This window comes from Mastomys coucha, unplaced genomic scaffold (assembly GCF_008632895.1).
Source record: "Mastomys coucha isolate ucsf_1 unplaced genomic scaffold, UCSF_Mcou_1 pScaffold10, whole genome shotgun sequence".
NCBI classification, from domain to species: domain Eukaryota; kingdom Metazoa; phylum Chordata; class Mammalia; order Rodentia; family Muridae; genus Mastomys; species Mastomys coucha.
In genome coordinates, this window is record NW_022196892.1 from 919,449 (window position 1) to 937,928 (window position 18,480).

Sequence of the window (18,480 nt, forward strand, 5' to 3'; positions counted from 1 at the left end):
GGATGTTGAACATTTCTTTAGGTGCTTCCCAGCCATTCAGTATCCGTCAGTTGAGAATTCTTTGTTTAGCTCTGTACCCCATTTTCTTTTTCAGTGTTTTTTTTATTAGATATTTTCTTTATTTACAAGTCATATGATTTTTCTTTTCCCAGTTTCCCCTCCCAGGAACAAACAAACAAACAAACAAACAAAAACAAGAACAATCCCCCATTGGCTCCCCCCTCCCCATGCTTGCCACCCCACCCTCTCCCTCTTATTGGCCCTGGCATTCCCCTGCACTGAGGCACAGAACCTTCACAGGATCAAGGACCTCTCCTCCCATTGATGATTGATTTTGCTATCCTCTACTATACAAATGCTGCCAGAACAATCAGTCCTACCATGTATACTCTTTGGTTGGTAGTTGAGTCCCTTGGAGCTCTGAGGGTACTAGTTAGTTCATATTGTTGTTCGTCCTAGGGGGCTGTAAACCCTTTAGCTCCATTGGTCCTTTCTCTGAAACCTTCTGTACTCAGTTCAATGGATGGCTGTGAGCCTTTATATCTGTATTAGTCAAGTACTGTCAGCGCATCTCAGGAGATAGCTATATCAGGCTGGCTTGTCCTTCCTTCAGTCTCTACTCCATAGATATTCTCTGCAACTCCTTCCATGTCTGTACCCCATTTTTAATAGGGTTATTTGGTTCTCTGGAGTCTAATTTCTTGAGTTCTTTGTATATATTGGGTATTAGTCCTCTATCAGATATAGGATTAGTAAAGATCTTTTCCTAATTTGTTGGTTGCCTTTTCATCCTATTGATAGTGTCCTTTGCCTTATAGAAGCTTTGCAATTTCATGAGGTCCCATTTGTCAATTCTTGATCTTAGAGCATAAGCTATTGGTGTTTTGTTCAGGAAAATTTCCCCTGTGCCTATGTGCTCGAGGCTCTTCCCCACTTTCTTTTCTATTTGTTTCAGCGTATCTGGTTTGATGTGGAGGTCCCTGATCCACTTGGACTTGAGCTTTGTACAAGGAGATAGGAATGGATCGATTTGCATTCTTCTACATGCTAACTGCCAGTTGAGCCAGCATCATATGTTGAAAATGTTGTCTTTCTTCCACTGGATTGTTTTAGCTCCTTTGTCAAAGATCAAGTGACCATATGCTACGCCCACTCGTCTACTCCAGTAAAGTCTGTAGTGTCAGGCTTGAAGGCCTGATCATGGATAGAAGCTTATGGCTTCAAAGGGAGTCAGCACCATTTGTTGAAAATGTCTTTTTTCTACTGGATGGTTTAGCTCCTTTGTCAAAGATCGAGTGGCCATAGGTTTGTGGGTTCATTTCTGGGTCTTCAATTCTATTCCATTGATCCACCTGCCTGTCACTGTACCAATACCATGCATTTTTATATCACAATTGCTCTGTAGTACAGCTTAAGGTCCGGGATGGTGATTCTACCAGAGGCTCCTTTATTGTTGAGAATAGTTTTGGCTATCCTGGTTTTTTTGTTATTCCAGATGATTTTGCAAATTGCTCTTTCTAAGTCTGTGAAGAATTGAGTTGGAATTTTGATGGGGATTGCATTGAATCTGTAGATTGCGTTTGGTAAGGTAGTCATTTTTACTATATTAATCCTGCCAATCCACGAGCGTGGGACATCTTTCCATCTTCTGAGATCTTCTTCGATTTCCTTCTTCAGAGACTTGCAGTTTTTGTTAAACAGATCTTTTACTTGCTTAGTTAGAGTCACACCAAGGTATTTTATATTATTTGTGACTATTGTGAAGGGTGTTGTTTCCGTAATTTCTTTCTCAGCCTGTTTAGGTGCTTCACAGCCATTTGGTATTCCTCTGCTGAGAATTCTTTGTTTAAATCTGTATCTCATTTTGAATAGCATTATTTGGTTCTCTGGAATCTAACTTCTAGAGTTTTTTGTATATATTAGATGTTAGCTCTCTGTCAGGTGTAAGATTGGTAAAGATCTTTTCCCAATCTGTTGGCTGCCATTTTGTCCTATTGGAAGGGTCCTTTGCCTTGCAGAAGCTTTGCAATTTTATGAGGTCCCATTTGTCAGTTCTTGATCTTAGAGCATAAGCTATTGGTGTTCTGTTCAGGAAATTTTCCCTTGTGCCCATGTGCTTCAGACTCTTTCCTACTTTCTTTACTATTAGTTTCAGTGTATCTGGTTTTATGTGGAGGTCCTTGATCCACTTGGACTTGAGCTTTGTACGGGAAGATAAGAATGGATCAATTTGCCTTCTTCTACATGCTAACTGCCAGTTGAGCCAGCACCATTTGTTGAAAATGCTGTCTTTTTTTCCACTTCATGGTCTTAGCTACTTTGTCAAAGATCAAGTGACCATAGGTGTGTGGGTTCATTTCTAGGTCTTCAAGTCTATTCCACTGATCTACCTGCTTGTCTCTGTACCAATACTATACAGTTTTTTTTTTTTTTTTTTTTTTTTTTTTTTTTTTTTTTTTTTATCACCATTGCTGTGTAGAACAGCTTAAGGTCAGGTATAAGGACACATGCTCCACTATTTTCATAGCAGCCTTATTTATAATAGTGAGAGGCTGGAAAGAACCCAGATGCATATCAACAGAGGAATGGATACAGAAAATGTGGTACATTTACACAATGGAGTACTACTCAGCTATTAAAAACAATGAATTTATGAAATTCTTAGGCAAATGGATGGATCTGGAGGATATCATCCTGAGTGAGGTAACCCAATCACAAAAGAACACATATGATATGCACTCACTGATAAGTGGATATTAGTCTAGAAGCTCAGAATACCCAAGGTACAATCCACAAACCACAAAAAACTCAAGAAGAAGGAAGACCAAAGTGTGGATACTTTGATCCTTCTTAGAAAGGGGAACAAAATACCCATGGAAAGAGTTACAGAGATAAAGTGTGGAGCAGAGACTGAAGGAAGGACAATCCAGAGACTGCCCCACCTGGGGATCCTTCCCATATACAATCACCAAACTCAGATACTATTATGGATGCCAGCAAGTGCTGGCTGACAGGAGCCTGATATAGCTGTCTCCTGAGAGTCTCTGACAGTACCTGACTAATACAGAAGTAGAGGCTCACAGCCATCCACTGGACTGAGCACAGGGTCCCCAATGATGGAGCTAGAGAAAGGACCCAAGGAGCTGAAGGGGTTTGCAGCCCCATAGGAGGAACAACAATATGAATGAACTAGTACCCCCAGAGCACCCAAGGACTAAACCACCAAGCAAAGAGTAGATATGGTGGGACTCATGGCTCCAGCTGAATATGTAGCAGAGGATGGCCTAGTCAGTCAAGGAGAGGCTCTTGGTCCTGTGAAGGCTCTATGCACCAGTGTAGGGGAATGCCAGGGCCAGGAAGCAGGAGAAGGTTGGTTGGTGAGCAGGGGAAGGGGGGAGGGAATAGGGTTTTTTTGGAGGGGAAACCAGGAAAGGGGAGAATATTTGAAATATAAATAAAGAAAATATCTAATAAAAAATTGGACAAAACCAACAACAACAACAACAACAAAAAGGATACAAATAACTCCCTTAAGGAAATATGGGGGAATACAGGTAAACAGGTAGAAGCCCTAAAAGAGGAAACACAAAAATCCCTTAAAGAATTACAGGAAAATACAACCAAACAGTTGAAGGAACTGAACAAAACAATCCAGGATGTCTAAATGGAAATAGAAACAATGAAGAAATCAGAAAGAGAGACAACTCTGGAGATAGAAAACCTAGGAAAGAGATCAGGAGCCATAGATACAAACATCAGCAACAGAATACAATAAATAGAAGAGAGAATTTCAGGCACAGAAGATAAGGTAGAAAACATTGATATAACAATCAAAGAGAATGCAAAATGCAAAAAGATCCTAACCCAAAATATCCAGGAAATCCAGGATGCAATGAGAAGACCAAACCTAAGGATAATAGGTATAGAAGAGAGCAAAGATTCCCAACATAAAGGGCCTGTAAATATCTTCAACAAAATTATAGAAGAAAACTTCCCTAACCTAAAGAAAGAGATGCCCATGAACATACAAGAAGCCTAAAGAACTCCAAATAGACTGGACCAGAAAAGAATTTCCTCCTGTCATATAATAGCCAAAGCACCAATGCACAAAACAAGGAAAGAATATTAAAAGCAGTAAGGGAAAATAGTCAAGTAACATATAAAGGCCGATCTATCAGAATTATACCAGACTTCTCAACAGAGACTACAAAAGCTAGAACATCCTGGGGAGATGTCATACTGACCCTAAGAGAACACAAATGTCAGCCCAGGCTACTATCTCCAGCAAAAGTCTCAATTACTATAGTTGGAAAAACCAAGATATTCTATGAAAAACCAAATTTATACAGTATTTCTCTATAAATCTATTCCTACAAAAGATAGTAGATGGAAAACTATAACACGAGGAAGGAAAATACACCCAAAAACAGCAAAAAGTAATTTTTCAACAAACCCAAAAGAAGATAGCCACACAAGCATACCTCCACCTCTAACAACAAAAATAACAAGAAATAACAATCACTATTACTTAACAACAAAGGACTCAATTCACTAATAAAAAGACATAGACTAACAGACTGGATACGTCAAAAGGACCAAGCATTTTGCTGCAAACAAGAAACATACCTCAGTGACAAAGACAGACACCTCAGCGTAAAAGGCTGGAAAACAATTTTTCCAAGAAAATGGTCCCAAGAAACAAGCTGGAGTAGTCAGTCTAAAATCGAATAAAAACGACTTTAAACCAAAAGTTATCAAAAAAGATAAGGAAGGACACTTCATATTCATCAAAGAAAAAATGTACCAAGATGAACTCTCAATTCTGAACATCTATGTTCCAAATGCAAGGGCAACCACATTTATAAAAGAAACTTCACACAATAGTAGTGGGAGACTTCAACACCAAACTCTCATCAGTGGACAGATCATGGAAACAGAAACTAAATAGAGACACAGTGAAACTAAAAATTTATAAACTAAATGGATTTAAGAGATATCTATAGAGCATTTCATCCTAAAACAAATGAATATATCTTCTAATCAGCACCTCATTGTACCTTCTCCAAAACTGACCACATAATCGGTTACAAAACAGCCCTCAAGAGATACAAGAAGACAGAAACAATCCCATGCATCCTATCAGATCATCACGGACTAAGACTGGTCTTCAATAGCAACAAAACAACTGAAAGTCCATACAGACATGGAAGCTGACCAACGCTCTACTCAACGATAACTTAGTAAAGGAAGAAATAAAGAAATTAAAGACTTTTTAGAATTTAATGAAAATTAAGGCACAACATACCCAAACATATGGGACACAATGAAAGCAGTGCTAAGAGGAAAACTCGTAACTCTGAGTGCCCCATAAAAGAAACTGGAAAAAGCACACACTAGCAGCTTGAAAGCACTTGTGAAAGCTCTAGAAGAAAAAGAAGCAACTACACACAAGAGGAATAAGACACCAGGAAATAATCAAACTCAGGGCTGAAATTAACCAAGTAGAAACAAAAAGTATTATTTAAAGAATCAACAAAACCAGGAGCTGGTTCTTTGAGAAAATCAACCAAATACATAAACCCTTAGCTCAACTAACCAGAGAGCACAGAGACAGTATCTAAATTAATAAAATCAGAAATGAAAAGTGAGACATAACAACCGAAACAGAGGAAACTCAAAAAAATCAGATCCTACTACAAAAGCATATACTCAACAAAACTCGAAAATCTGGATGAAATGGACAATTTTCTAGGCAGATACCAGGCACCAAAGTTAAATCAGAATCTGATAAACTATGCAGTCCCATAATCCCTAAGGAAATAGAAGCAGTCATTAAAAGTCTCCCAACCAAAAATAGCCCAGGACCAGATGGGTTCAGTGCTGAATTCTAATGGACCTCAAAGAAGACCTAATACTAATACTCTTCAAACTATTCTACAACATAGAAACAGAAGGAACACTACTCAATTTGTTCTGTGAATCACAGTTATGCTGATATGAAAATCACACTAAGACCCAACAAAGAAAGAGAACTTCAGACCAATTTCCCTTATGCATATTGATGCAAAAATACTCAATAAAATTTTCACCAACTGAACCCAAGATCAAAACAATCATCCATCATGATTAAGTAGGCTTTATTCCAGGAATGCAGGGATATTTAATAAACAGAAATCCATCAACACAATCCACTATGTATACAAACTCAATGAAAAAACCACATGATCAATCATAATGGCTAAGATCAAAAACTTAGGTGACAGCAGATGCTGGCGAGGATGTGGACAAAGAGGAACAATCCTCCATTGCTGGTGGGATTATAAATTGGTATAACCTCTCTGGAAATCAGTATAGTGGTTCCTCAGAAAATTTGACATAGTACTACCTGAGGATCCAGCTATACCACTACTTGGCATATACTCAGAAGATGCTCCAATATGTAATAAGGACCCATGATCCACTATGTCCAGAGCAGCCATGTTCATAATAGCTAGAAGCTGGAAACAACCCAGATGTCCCTCAACAGAGGAATGGATACATTTAGACAATGGAGTACTACTCAGCTATTATAATCAATGACTTCATGAAATTCCCAGGCAAATGGATGGAACTAAAAAAATGTCATCCTGAGTGATAACCCAGTCACAAAGGAAAACACATGCTATGTACTCACTGATAAGTGGATATTAGCCAAAAGAAACTCAGAATACCCATGATACAACTCATAGACCATATGAAACCCAAGAGGAAAGAAGACCACACTAAAGTGTTGATGCTACAGTCCTACTCAGAAATGGGAAGAAAATAATCTCAGGAAGTAGAGGGAGAGAGGGATCTGGGAGGGACAGAGGAAGGGGAGGGAAAAAGGGGGCAGGTTCAGATATATAACTCTGGATGGCCTGAACCTTACTGTGTAGACCAGACTGGCTGCAAACTCAAAAATCAGCTTGCCTCTGCCTCCCAAGTGTTGGGATATAAGGTGAGCATAACCATGCCTGGTTTACTTAGTACTTTTAGTTTATCTCCATTAGAAACTCAACCAGGTATTTGATAATTTACAAAAACAAGTGTTCATTATTTCTTGACTGTTTTAGAATCTAGTTACTGAAAAACAAAACAACTTAAATTCCTTGTACTTGAAGTATACTCAACACAGTAGTGTTTCTTTTATTTTTTCTTTTGGGTTTGTTTGTTTGTTTTTCTTTTTTTTCAAGACAGGGTTTCTATGTATAGCCCTGGCTGTCCTGGAACTCACTCTGTAGACCAAGCAGGCCTCAAACTCAGAAATCTGTCTGCTTCTGCCTCCCAAGAGCTGGGATTAAAGGCATGCGCCACCACTGCCCGGCCACAGTAGTGTTTCTTGTACTTCAACAACAACAACAACAACCACAAGAAGACTGAAAAATAAGACAACAACAATAGCAAACAAAACAAAACAACATGCAAGAAAATTTATTTTCAAGATGGTGATGCTATGGAAAAGAATAAAAAAGAAGTCAGATGAAAGCAGTAGACAAAACTCTCCATGGCACAGAACAAACCTGCACAATGCACATAATAGCAAATGACTCAAAGGAAATAAAAACAACTTTATGTGGCTCACTTAGGCAACATTTCATTTTATTTTTCACTTCTATTACTCTCTCTCTCTCTGTATATGTATACACATACACATACACACACACCACTCTTTATTATTTCTTGACTGTTTTAGAATCTAGTGAAAAAATTGTATATGCTGACTATTAGCAAGAAAAACTTAGTCCCAACCATCCTTATGGAAGTACGAAGTATTCACAATGTTAAAGACAGATGAGCTACTGCATTTGCCTAACGTCCTGTTCGTGAGGTGGGAAATGAATGATTCAACTCAAACCCTCAATTCTCAGTGGCAACGCAATGGTTTCCAAGAGTCTGAATACTAGGTTTACAAATTGCATTATTCATCTTATTATTTTTAATTCATTTATATTTGTTGCTGGCATTTACAGAGTCAATGTGAAGCTGGGTGTGGAGGCATACCCTGTAATCTCAGTACTTCCGAGGCTGATGCATACTAGCAGCCTGAACTACTCTGTGAGATGCTAAGAAAACCAGTATGAAGTAATTCAATAAATGAACTCACAAAATAGAACATATTTGGAAGAATAGGGAAACTAACTCAGATTAATCTGTTATGCAAGGTATTCTGAATTCCTTTGTTTCTCTGTCAATAACATTACGATTTTATGTTGAAAGAGAATTAGAACTGTGGAGATCAGAATATAAATATGAAACTGTATACTGAATCCCATAAAGAGAAATCATGAACTCTGTATTAAAGAGTTTGTGTGAACAGAATAGGATACAAAACCCAAGAGTCAACATAAAGCCTAAGTTTACAACTACCAGGGGTTAGTCAGAAACCCCTGAGGATAGAAACTCAGTACATTTTCCTTATTTGTTATATTGAGATGTGGTCTTATGATGTAACCCAGGCTAGCTCTGGAGAGGTACCAAAATGCATGATGATAGCAGTGCAACTCCATACCCAGTGTATATTCTGTCATGGCAGACAAAACTATGATAAAACTCCAGTTTGAATCCTGTAGAAACATGGTTAACATGGAAGTCTGCTTTATCTGCTCTTTTTTTCTAAGAACTCTTACAACTTAAATTATTCTCTAAGAGAAATTTCAGGTAGCATCATATAACAACAAAAACAATTATTTTTTAATAAATATTTTTATTAGATATTTTCTTTACTTACATGTCATATGATTTCTCCTTTCCCAGTTTCCCCTCCATAAAACAACAACAACAACAGCAAAAAAACCAAAACCAAAAACCAAAAAACAACAAGAACAAACCCCTGTTGCCTTTCCCCTCCCCCTGCTTGCCACTCCACCCTCTCCCATTTATTGGCCCTGGCATTCCCCTACACTGGGGCACAAAACCTTCACAGGGCCAAGGGCCTCTCCTCCCACTGATGACTGACTTTGTAATCTTCTATAATAATCTTACTATACACATGCTGCCAGAACAATCAGTCCTACCATGTGTACTCCTTGGTTGGTGGTTGAGTCCTTGGGAGCTCTGAGGGTACTAGTTAGTTCATATTTTTGTTCGTCCTAAGGGGCTGCAAACCCTTCAGCTCCTTTGGTACTTTCTCTACCTCCTTCATTGGGAACCCTGTACTCAGTTCAATGGATGGCTGTGAGCCTCTACGTCTGTATTAGTCAGGTACTGTCAGCACATCTCAGGAGATAGGTATATCAGGCTGGCTTGTCCTTCCTTCAGTCTCTACTCCATAGTTAGTCTCTGCAACTCCTTCCATGTCTGTACCCCATTTTAATAGGGTTATTTGGTTCTCTGGAGTCTGACTTCTTGAGTTCTTTGTATATATTGGATATTAGCCTTCTATCAGAATTTATTACAGGTGGGGTGGTGGTGGTGCACGCCTTTAATCCTAGCACTTCGGAGGCAGAGGCAGGCAGATTTCTGAGTTCAAGGCCACCCTGGTCTACAGAATGAGTACCAGGACAGCCAGGGCTTGGACTCTAGTAGGAGGCCAAAGCAGCCTTCTGGAAGCTCATATCCAGCAGAGGATGTGAAAAATACTGGGATGATTAAGTGTGGTTAAATAACAATTAATGTATACAAGAAGAGTGCCTGAGTACTTAGCAACAAGTATATGCTTTTATCGAGAGTAGGCAAGTATGCATGGGCATAGTAAAAATGTTCCTCCAGGATGTTTCCCACCTTTCCCCAGCCTAAGTGATAGGCCATCAGATTTATTATCGATAGGCACCATCCATATCCATACAGACACAAGATATTCTCCCTTTGCACCAGACACAGAGGGCAGGTTTTTAGCATCTCATATAATCTCTAAAACTGTTTTTATTACAGGCCACAAAGCAAGTCTTTAAAAATCCCTAGAAACTACACAAATACTTGAAGACTGAATGTCACAATCTTAAATGACTTAAAGACACTGAAGCAATCCAAAGAGATGAAACATTCTTAGAGGTTAATAAAAGTAAAAGGACAACTTTCCAGAACCTGGAGGTAGAACTAAGTTGCTTCTAAGAAGACAGTTTGCAGCAGAGAGTGCCGATATTAGAACACTAGAAAACCTAAAGGAGATGTGCATAGACTAGACACATATGACCTACTATGGTTAAACCAAGAAAATATAAACAGATGCATAGCAAGCTATAAGACTTTTACATTAGTAAAAAGTCTCCCCACAGAACAAAAAGCCTAGTACTGGATGGAACCAATGATGAAGACATCCTCAGAGTGAGAATGTCCTCTGCTTTTCCTTGGTCTCAACACAAACATGAAACAGTGAGATGGATCTGGGGCTTAGGCTTCAAGGACCATGGAGATTAACGCAGATCACTGGGAGCATATTGTGGTTTCTAGCTAGATTTCTCATCTAGTCTTATCTATCATGCAAGACTTCCTGAGAAGCCAATGTTAGTTTCATTAGATACTGGAGAAACTAGCCCAAGGCTCTCCATGTCCAGGATATTTGCCATCATAGAAGTACAGGAACCCTAACATGTCCTAGTCTGTCTTAGGGTTTTATTGCTATGAAGAGACACCATGAACATGGCAAGTCTTATAAGCAAAGCATTTAATTGGGGTGGCTTACAGTTCAGAGGTTTAGTTCATCATCATTATCATAATTATCAAGGTAGTACACAGGCAGATGGTGCTGGAGAGGTGGCTAATAGTTCTACATTTGGATTCACAGGCAAGAGAGAGAGCCACTGGGCTTGGCTTGAGCTTCTGAAACCTCAGGGCTCATCCCTAGTGAAGCACTTCCTCCAATAAGGCCACACACACTCCAACAAAGCCACACATCTTAATCCTTGCAAATAATGTCATTTCTTATGAGCCTATGGGGGGCATTTTCATTTAAACCTCCATATCATCCTTTCTTCTCAAGCTGGCACTTGTACACCACACTAGCTGACTAGGATGTTAACTCTAGGAAGATTTCCTATAGAGCACCAATTTTCAACCTGTGGGTTACGAACCCTGTAGGGTTTGAACAACTATCTCACAGGGACCAAATATCAGCTATCCTGCATATTTGAAATCTACATTACAATTTATAACAGTAGCAAAATTACAGTTATGAAGTAGCAACAAAATAATTTTATGGCCATGATCACCACAACATGAAGGCGGTATTAAAGGGTTGCAGCATTAGGAAGGTTGAGAACCATGAGTGTAGAAGGGGAGAGGAGAAGGAAAGGATTAACCTTGGTTAAGGAGGCAGGGCTGCACATATCACACACTACCAAAAAGTTTTGGACTCTTGGTTACTGTTATTCATTCCTGGGTTTCACAGAGGGGCACAGAGTATGAGGCAGTGATATTTTGAAGCATTTTTACCCTTCAGAACAGTACCAGAGAATCTGTCAGTAAAGGCTCCTTTCTGAGAACTAGATTATATACACAACAGCCAAGGGAGGAAATCAACTGATAGTCCTACCTGTCTATGAGGCTATGAACTTCAACAATGAGCAGCATGGCAACTATTCCCTAGAGGTCTCGTAGTGTCACCAATATATAGGTAGTAGCCCACAGAGCTCTAATTATACTTAAGGCCCACCAAACAGGAGAGCAATAATACATGACAATGGGAACTCAGCCAACTACTCCAGGCTAATGAGCACATGGATCTCAGAGAAGAACCTACAGCTAATACTTTACTAAACCTGCCTGATTCCTAACTCCATCCCACAAACTTACCCTTCAACCTGCAGACATGTATAGCCCTCATCAAAGAAGTTTCTCTTTGAAGAAGATGCAGACCACTACAAAATATCACAACTGGTAAACACACACACATACACACACACACACACACACGCTCACACTCAGGGGATAGATACATCTTCATCACAACTCCTACACCTACGCCATTAGAGACATACTAATGAACACTACACTGAGATTCCATCTCACCCTAATCTCAATGAAACACAGAAAATCAAGTGACGATTGATAGTGAGGATGTGGGAAAGAAGTTCTTTTACACTCAGTTGGTAGGAACATAAAAGGGCACACCCAATACAGACTTCAGTGTAGCAGTTTCTCAAGCCATTAACATTAGAGCTGCCATGCCACTCAGCTGAACCAGTCCCAGGAATTCACCCAAAGAATGTGTAGTCAGCATGCCACAGAGATACTTGTACATCTATGTTGATCTCTGTGCTTTTCACATCAGCCAAAGAATGGAACCAACACAGAGGTCCCTAAACACATTAATGAATAAAAAATATTTGGTATATAAACAAAATTGAGCTTTAACCAGCTGTAAAAATCATGACATTTATAGGAAAATGGGTGGAACTGTAAATCATTATCTTATAATGTGTGTATGTGTGTGTGTGTATGTGTGTGTGTGTGAGAAAGAGAGAGAGAGAGAGAGAGAGAGAGAGAGAGAGAGAGAGAGAGAGAGAGAGAGAGAGAGAGAGAGAGAGAGAGAGAGAGAGAGAGAAAGAGAGAGAGAAAGAGAGAGAGAGAGAGAGAGAAGAAACTACAGAGGAGACCATGATAGTGGAGAAAGATTCTAAGTGGGGGAAGAGAGAGAAATAGAATATACATGATATCAAAGTAGTTAGTAAGACTATTTGGTGGCCTAAGAGACTAGTAAGGATGTGGCAGGTGACAGAAGACAGCAGGTGTGACAAGTATGAGGATGACAATCATATCCAGGTATGGAAATACCATGACAGTCATATTATATTGTATACTGTATATACAAATTTTAATTTAAAAAAGAGACAAGGCCAAGAAAAAATAAATAATAAATTAAGAGACTCATGAGTGGACTCAGATAATGAAATTATGAGACATGAATTTAAAAATAGCTTTGATTAATGTACTTGATAAGTCTGATAAGATCAAGAATTGTTTTAGAATAATGGAAGCGATTTTTAAAAATCAAGTGAAATTCTAAGATCAATATGGACAACTGAAGAATGAGAAGTTTTTCATTCAGCTACAAGAAAATGCTAAAAAAAAGTTCTACCAAGGAGCTCCAATCAGAGAAGATTGTTTCTAGTAGCACTGCTCTTAACAGTCTAGGAACAACAAACAAGCGAGAGCTGTTCAGTAAACATCACAGTATACAGTGTGGTAAGTAGCACACTACAGGGACACACAACACAGACAGATCCATACTGAAGGTACAGGGTCCTGTGATCAGGTACAATTAATCTGACAGAAGCCACGATCAGGTGAGGACAGCAGCATGTTCATGATATTTCTGATGCTCAAATTTCTTGATTGGAATGGTGGTTACAGAAGTACAGAACTGTGTCCACATTGCTGTAAGTCCATGAAGGGTAAGTAAAATATGGCATTTATTTATATAAAATGTTGACAATCTAACACTTATGCTTCAATGACTATTACAGATAACTGAAGAAAAAATTACTTTTTATATCAACTTATTCACTCACAGATAAAACCTCCCCAGCCATAAATCCTTTCTTCCTATTATCTTTAACTTGTGTCATGTGCCTGATGTTCCTGAATTCAAAGCTAGTGGTTCAGTTTCTTCAGAAGACACAACTGCTGTGTGGTTATATGCAAGCAGAGAAGGAAAGCCACCTGAACCAGCTGTGACCACTCTCCCTATCCTTTATCCTATGAGGGTCACGAATACATAAACTCCCTTCAGATTTCTGGCCAACTCCTAGATAGGCTTCAGCTTTATGTGTTCTCCTAAGAAACTCACTCTTTCAGTTTAGAAAATGTAGAGGCTCCTTTAAAAGGTTTTCTCTTCTCCCATGCCGCATCCTGTGAATTTATACCTTTAAATTTTTTTCTGTATCATAATTTTGATAGGAGCTTAAAAAGGATCAGATATTAAAACATGCATTTAACTTGCTGAGCTTCCATTTTCTTTATATTAATCAGGCTGTGATTAACTTCTTGTGAGCTGATGGAAAGTGCATGGAGCATCTTATCAGAGGGCTTTTGTCTTTTACAGCATCTTCAACTGTCGCCTCTGAGTAGCAGAAAAGATGAGTAGGTTGTGATTTGCTTGTGATCTCTCTTGGGAACTGTCAACATGCCCAGCTATGTTTATTATCAAATGACATGTGCAGGCACAGTGCCCTGTTAAAGATCCACATCCAGGAGGAACAGGTCTAAAGTGCATAGAAAACTTCTAAGAAATTGCCTCTGACATCTTATGTGCAGCTCTGCTTCCAGCTTCTAGAAGAATTGATTTTTAATAATATAATCCCAGGTGAAACTAGAAGGGGAGCATTAGTATTCCTTCAATAGTTTTTGTTGTTTATAACCCTTATAACAGGCGTGTGTGTTAGCATGTATGTACTAGACAATTGAGTAATCTGCTGATTTTATTAACCAAGTTAAGAATAATACACACATTCCAGTCTTTATACAAACAATGTGAGGAAGAACTTAAGTTTCTTTCTCTTTCTAACACATCCAATAAGAAATTATTATTGACGTCAAACCAAACTACATAAACCAAACAAAGGGGAAGAAGAGAGCAAGGAAACTCTGGAGCTCTTGGCTCCTCAGTCATCTGCAAATCTTTCTGAATTTGGTATCTTTCCCACACGATGTGTCCCTGCTTGGCAAAGCAGGAACCAGACAGCCTCCTTTGCAGCTTGTAATCTGGGCTCCATAGACCAGACAATTATGATAACATGCTTCACTCAATAGAGAGAATCATTAAGAAGAAATCTACTGCTGGTGAGGCTGGCAGGAGAGTGGACAGGGCTGCTATAACAGGAATTCCTGAACCTAGAGTCCAGCTGGAATTATGGGTCTATGACTTGGGGAATCTGCACAGCTCAGCAGCTGTGGGGGAGGGATGACATCTGCAGGACAGTCTTGTGGTAGGAGCAAGCTACATTGATTCATGGCTATAGACTCGCAAGCCCGCTTTTCTGCATTCCCTTGATATACTGTACATTGTCCAGTTTCTTTAAAAATATCCCCCAACTTTTTCAGCTACCTAAAGATAATTCTGTTTGCAATAAGTCCCAGCTCAGATGTAAAGTACAAAAAAAGAAACAAACATGAAACATGTTTTTGTTATATTAAGCTGTAGTAAACTCATTTGATCCAGAACAAATTAATATGATTATGAGCAAAATTCTTATTAGAACAAATCAAACTACTAAAATGTACACATACTACCCCAAAGGTGTGGATAATATTAAAAATACAGCAGAGCTTTCCAACTTCCAGGAATTTATATCTTCAACATATTCCTTAACAGTCTTCTGAATTTCATTGGTGTCTGCTACAATTTTCCCCTTCTCGCCTCTAATTTTATTAAGTTTTTTCTTCCTTTTGATACATTGTCTAAGGGTGTCAATTTGTATAGTGTGAGTCTCCCCTTCCTCATGGGTTATTGGTCCATGAAGGTGAGGGGAGCAGGGACAGGGCAGAGGGTTTGGGGGGTGGAGGCAGGGTTCAGAATGGCAGATATACTTCTGGGATCAGCTTCGTGAGACAGCTCACCTATATTGGGGTGAGCAAGGGTTATATAGATCTTGAGGAGTGGGTAGGGATTTCCAGGGTGGCTATATGTTACTGGCTAGGGCAGAGGTGCTGGACATGCTTCATTTGCATGAGGAAGAATTCCAAGAACCTGCCGCTCAGGTTCTTAACAAGAGAGAGAAAATTAAATCTATAATTTGGCCAAAGACTATGTGACTGCCAAGGTGGGGGAGGTGGGGGAGGTAGAGGTCATGTGCCTGAACACACAGGGTTGAGAGAAGGGAGAGAGCAATCCTAACTCCTGAAGGTCTCAATCTCACTCTTATGACAGGTTAGCTCCTCCCCCAGTCACACACACTTGAAGGTCTCAATCTCACTCTTGCACCAGGTTAGCTCCCCCAGTCACACATACCCACATTTTAGTATTTCATAGAGCAAAGTCTTTGTTTCATTTGGATCGCTGTATTGTTCATTTTGTTTCCTTATCATTAAACTTTCCCTATTGGTATTATTTCTCTATACTGATTTTGGGTTTGGCTTATCCCTGCTTCTCCAAGATCTTGATGTGCATCATTAAGATACACATTTGGAAAGCTGGAGAGATGGCTCAATGGTTAAGAGTACTGGCTGCTCTTCCAGGACTGTTGATTTCAATTCCTAGAAACCACATGGTGGTTCACAACCATTTATAATAAGAACTGATTCCCTCTTCTGGGTTTGTGTAAAGACACATAACACACATACACAAAAATAATATTTTTAAAAAGATATGAATTTGAGATTTCAGCTGTTAAGGTGGGTATTTGTATTTTATAAACTGCCCCAAGTGACACTTTCATTGTGGTCACCTGGTCTGTGTGCTGTTTCTTCATTTACACTCAGCTCTGTAATTTTAAAATTTTCTTCCTGTTTTTTTCCCATTGACTAGCCATTATTTAATAGTATGCTCTTCAAATTTGATGAGATTTGTGGGCTTTGTAGTTTTGCTTGCTGAACTGAAAAATTTAGAAAAAAAATCTAGACACACATGACCTATCATTTATGAGTATATAAACTTAAATTGACCTGTAAAGAACTATGAGATTGAAGTAGCAATAAAAAGCCTATAAACTAAAAACTCCACCCTCAGATGGATTTGCAACTGAATTCTGCCATACCTTTCAAGGAAACCTAAACATCAAACTCCATCAAACTATTTTGTAAAATAAAAAAGAAAAGAACAGTATTAAATTCACTTTATAAAGTCCGTACTACTGATTCAAAATAAACATACACACATAAAAAATACGATTATAGGCCAGTCTCCCTGGTCATCAATGTAATACTTAAAATAGTTAGAGAAGAAAATTGGGAAAATATTTCAAAGTACAGGCATCAGCAAGAATTTCCTAAAAAGAACTCTATTAGTTTAGGAAATAGTAGCAAGAATAGAGAAATAGGATTGCATAAAATTAAAAAACAACCCACTCCCTCCCCCCCAAAGAAAACAACAACAAAACCGCTTGTACTTCAAAGCAAACACTGAGGTGTGTGAAGACACAGCCTACAGAACGGGTGAATATCTACAGAGGATTAATATCTATAATATCAAAAGAACAACCTACCCCAGATCCAAACAACTCAATTACTAAGTAGGCTGATGAAATAGACAGTTTTCTAAAGAGAGAGTACAAAAGGGTATTAAGCATGAAAAAATGTTCAACACTCCTGGCCCGGAGGCATTTAAACTCGAGTGTCTGTCTCGCCCCCTTCAGAAGGGCTGTCATAGTGGGAACAACAGAAATGCTGGCAAGGTGTGGGAAAGGCAGACATGCACCTTGCAGATGGCCAGACAAATTAGTCTAGCCAAGACTGAAACTGTTTTCAATGCAATCTATAACCTACATTTTTATTCTAAATTAATATTTATCTCTTACACTTGAGAGAGTCCTCCCAAACTTGAAAAGAAAGCATACCATCTTTATCAGCTGTCTCTTGAGGCTTTGATTTTAAAGTGAAGATCTTCCGCAGCTTACAGTTAGCAGAGACGATAATTCCATCCAATGACTGGAAAACTGCTCCTTTGAATATCTCACTGGTAAAGGCGACCAGGTCAATGCACAGATTGCACCACTAAGATCAAGAGAAACAGATGCAAATTAGGGCCCTCCACAGCACTGAAGCAGGGCTTCACAGCAGGCAGTATGGCTCTAGTGTGCCCTTTTTGTTTTGACTTAAGTTTTCCTACAGTGAGCTTGATTTTCCTCCACAGTCACCATCATCAGAACTACACACTGTTCACCTGTCTGTGGCACTCCCATCTGGAAACGTGGTGGCAGCTCCGGGAAAACAGCTCTCTCGTCTGTCTGTGGGCACCATGCTAGTGGGAGGCTAAAGGCAAGTTCTTTACATCACTTAAAGCCTGAACGTTAGAGATAAATAGCCTGTTGCTTTTTTCAAGGGGATTAATTTGATTACAATTAGATACTTTAGTTTTGATTTTTAAAGGGTAGGGATTAAATTAGATGCTTGGTTAAATGGTACCCAGTACTCTCTACTTACAACCAATTAACCTATTACACAGAATAGATTCTTCTAAAGGATTTGTAATTATGCTGGGTGTGTGCCAATTTTGAAGTACTCTTGCAGGTACTAATTCCAGCCCATTACACAATTAGATCCCTTAGCACTTCATCAAATGAATTCTATGGTCTAACTGAATAAAGAAAGAGGAAAAATAACCATTACTGAGAAATCAAGACATTTAAGAATGCAAGATAAAAGCAGAAAAATAATTTCTGAAATTAAAACAAAAGTGGTACTAAACTTCCACATGTTTCTTTTAAATATTTGAGTCTTCAATGATTTTTAGAAGCAGTTTGTAATTAAGACCTTTTCTAGGAAGGACATTTATAATTTAAAATTGAGGTAAGCCCAAGATTGTCTCAGTAACAAATCAGTAAGAAATTGTACAGAATTACTAATTAAACCAAAAAGATTTGTTGT

The 18,480-nt window shown here is 38.8% G+C and overlaps 1 protein-coding gene across 9 annotated transcripts in view; it reads right to left on the minus strand.

Annotated features, from left to right (window-relative positions):
- Positions 1 to 18,480, minus strand: part of CUNH3orf67 (chromosome unknown C3orf67 homolog) — a 231,407-nt gene that overhangs the window by 117,889 nt on the left and 95,038 nt on the right. For all 9 annotated transcript variants that reach the window (XM_031344479.1, XM_031344473.1, XM_031344516.1 and 6 more), the window contains one exon: positions 17,451 to 17,607. In XM_031344479.1, coding sequence (XP_031200339.1) covers positions 17,451 to 17,607 — 157 coding nt within the window. The remainder of the gene's footprint in view (positions 1 to 17,450; positions 17,608 to 18,480) is intronic.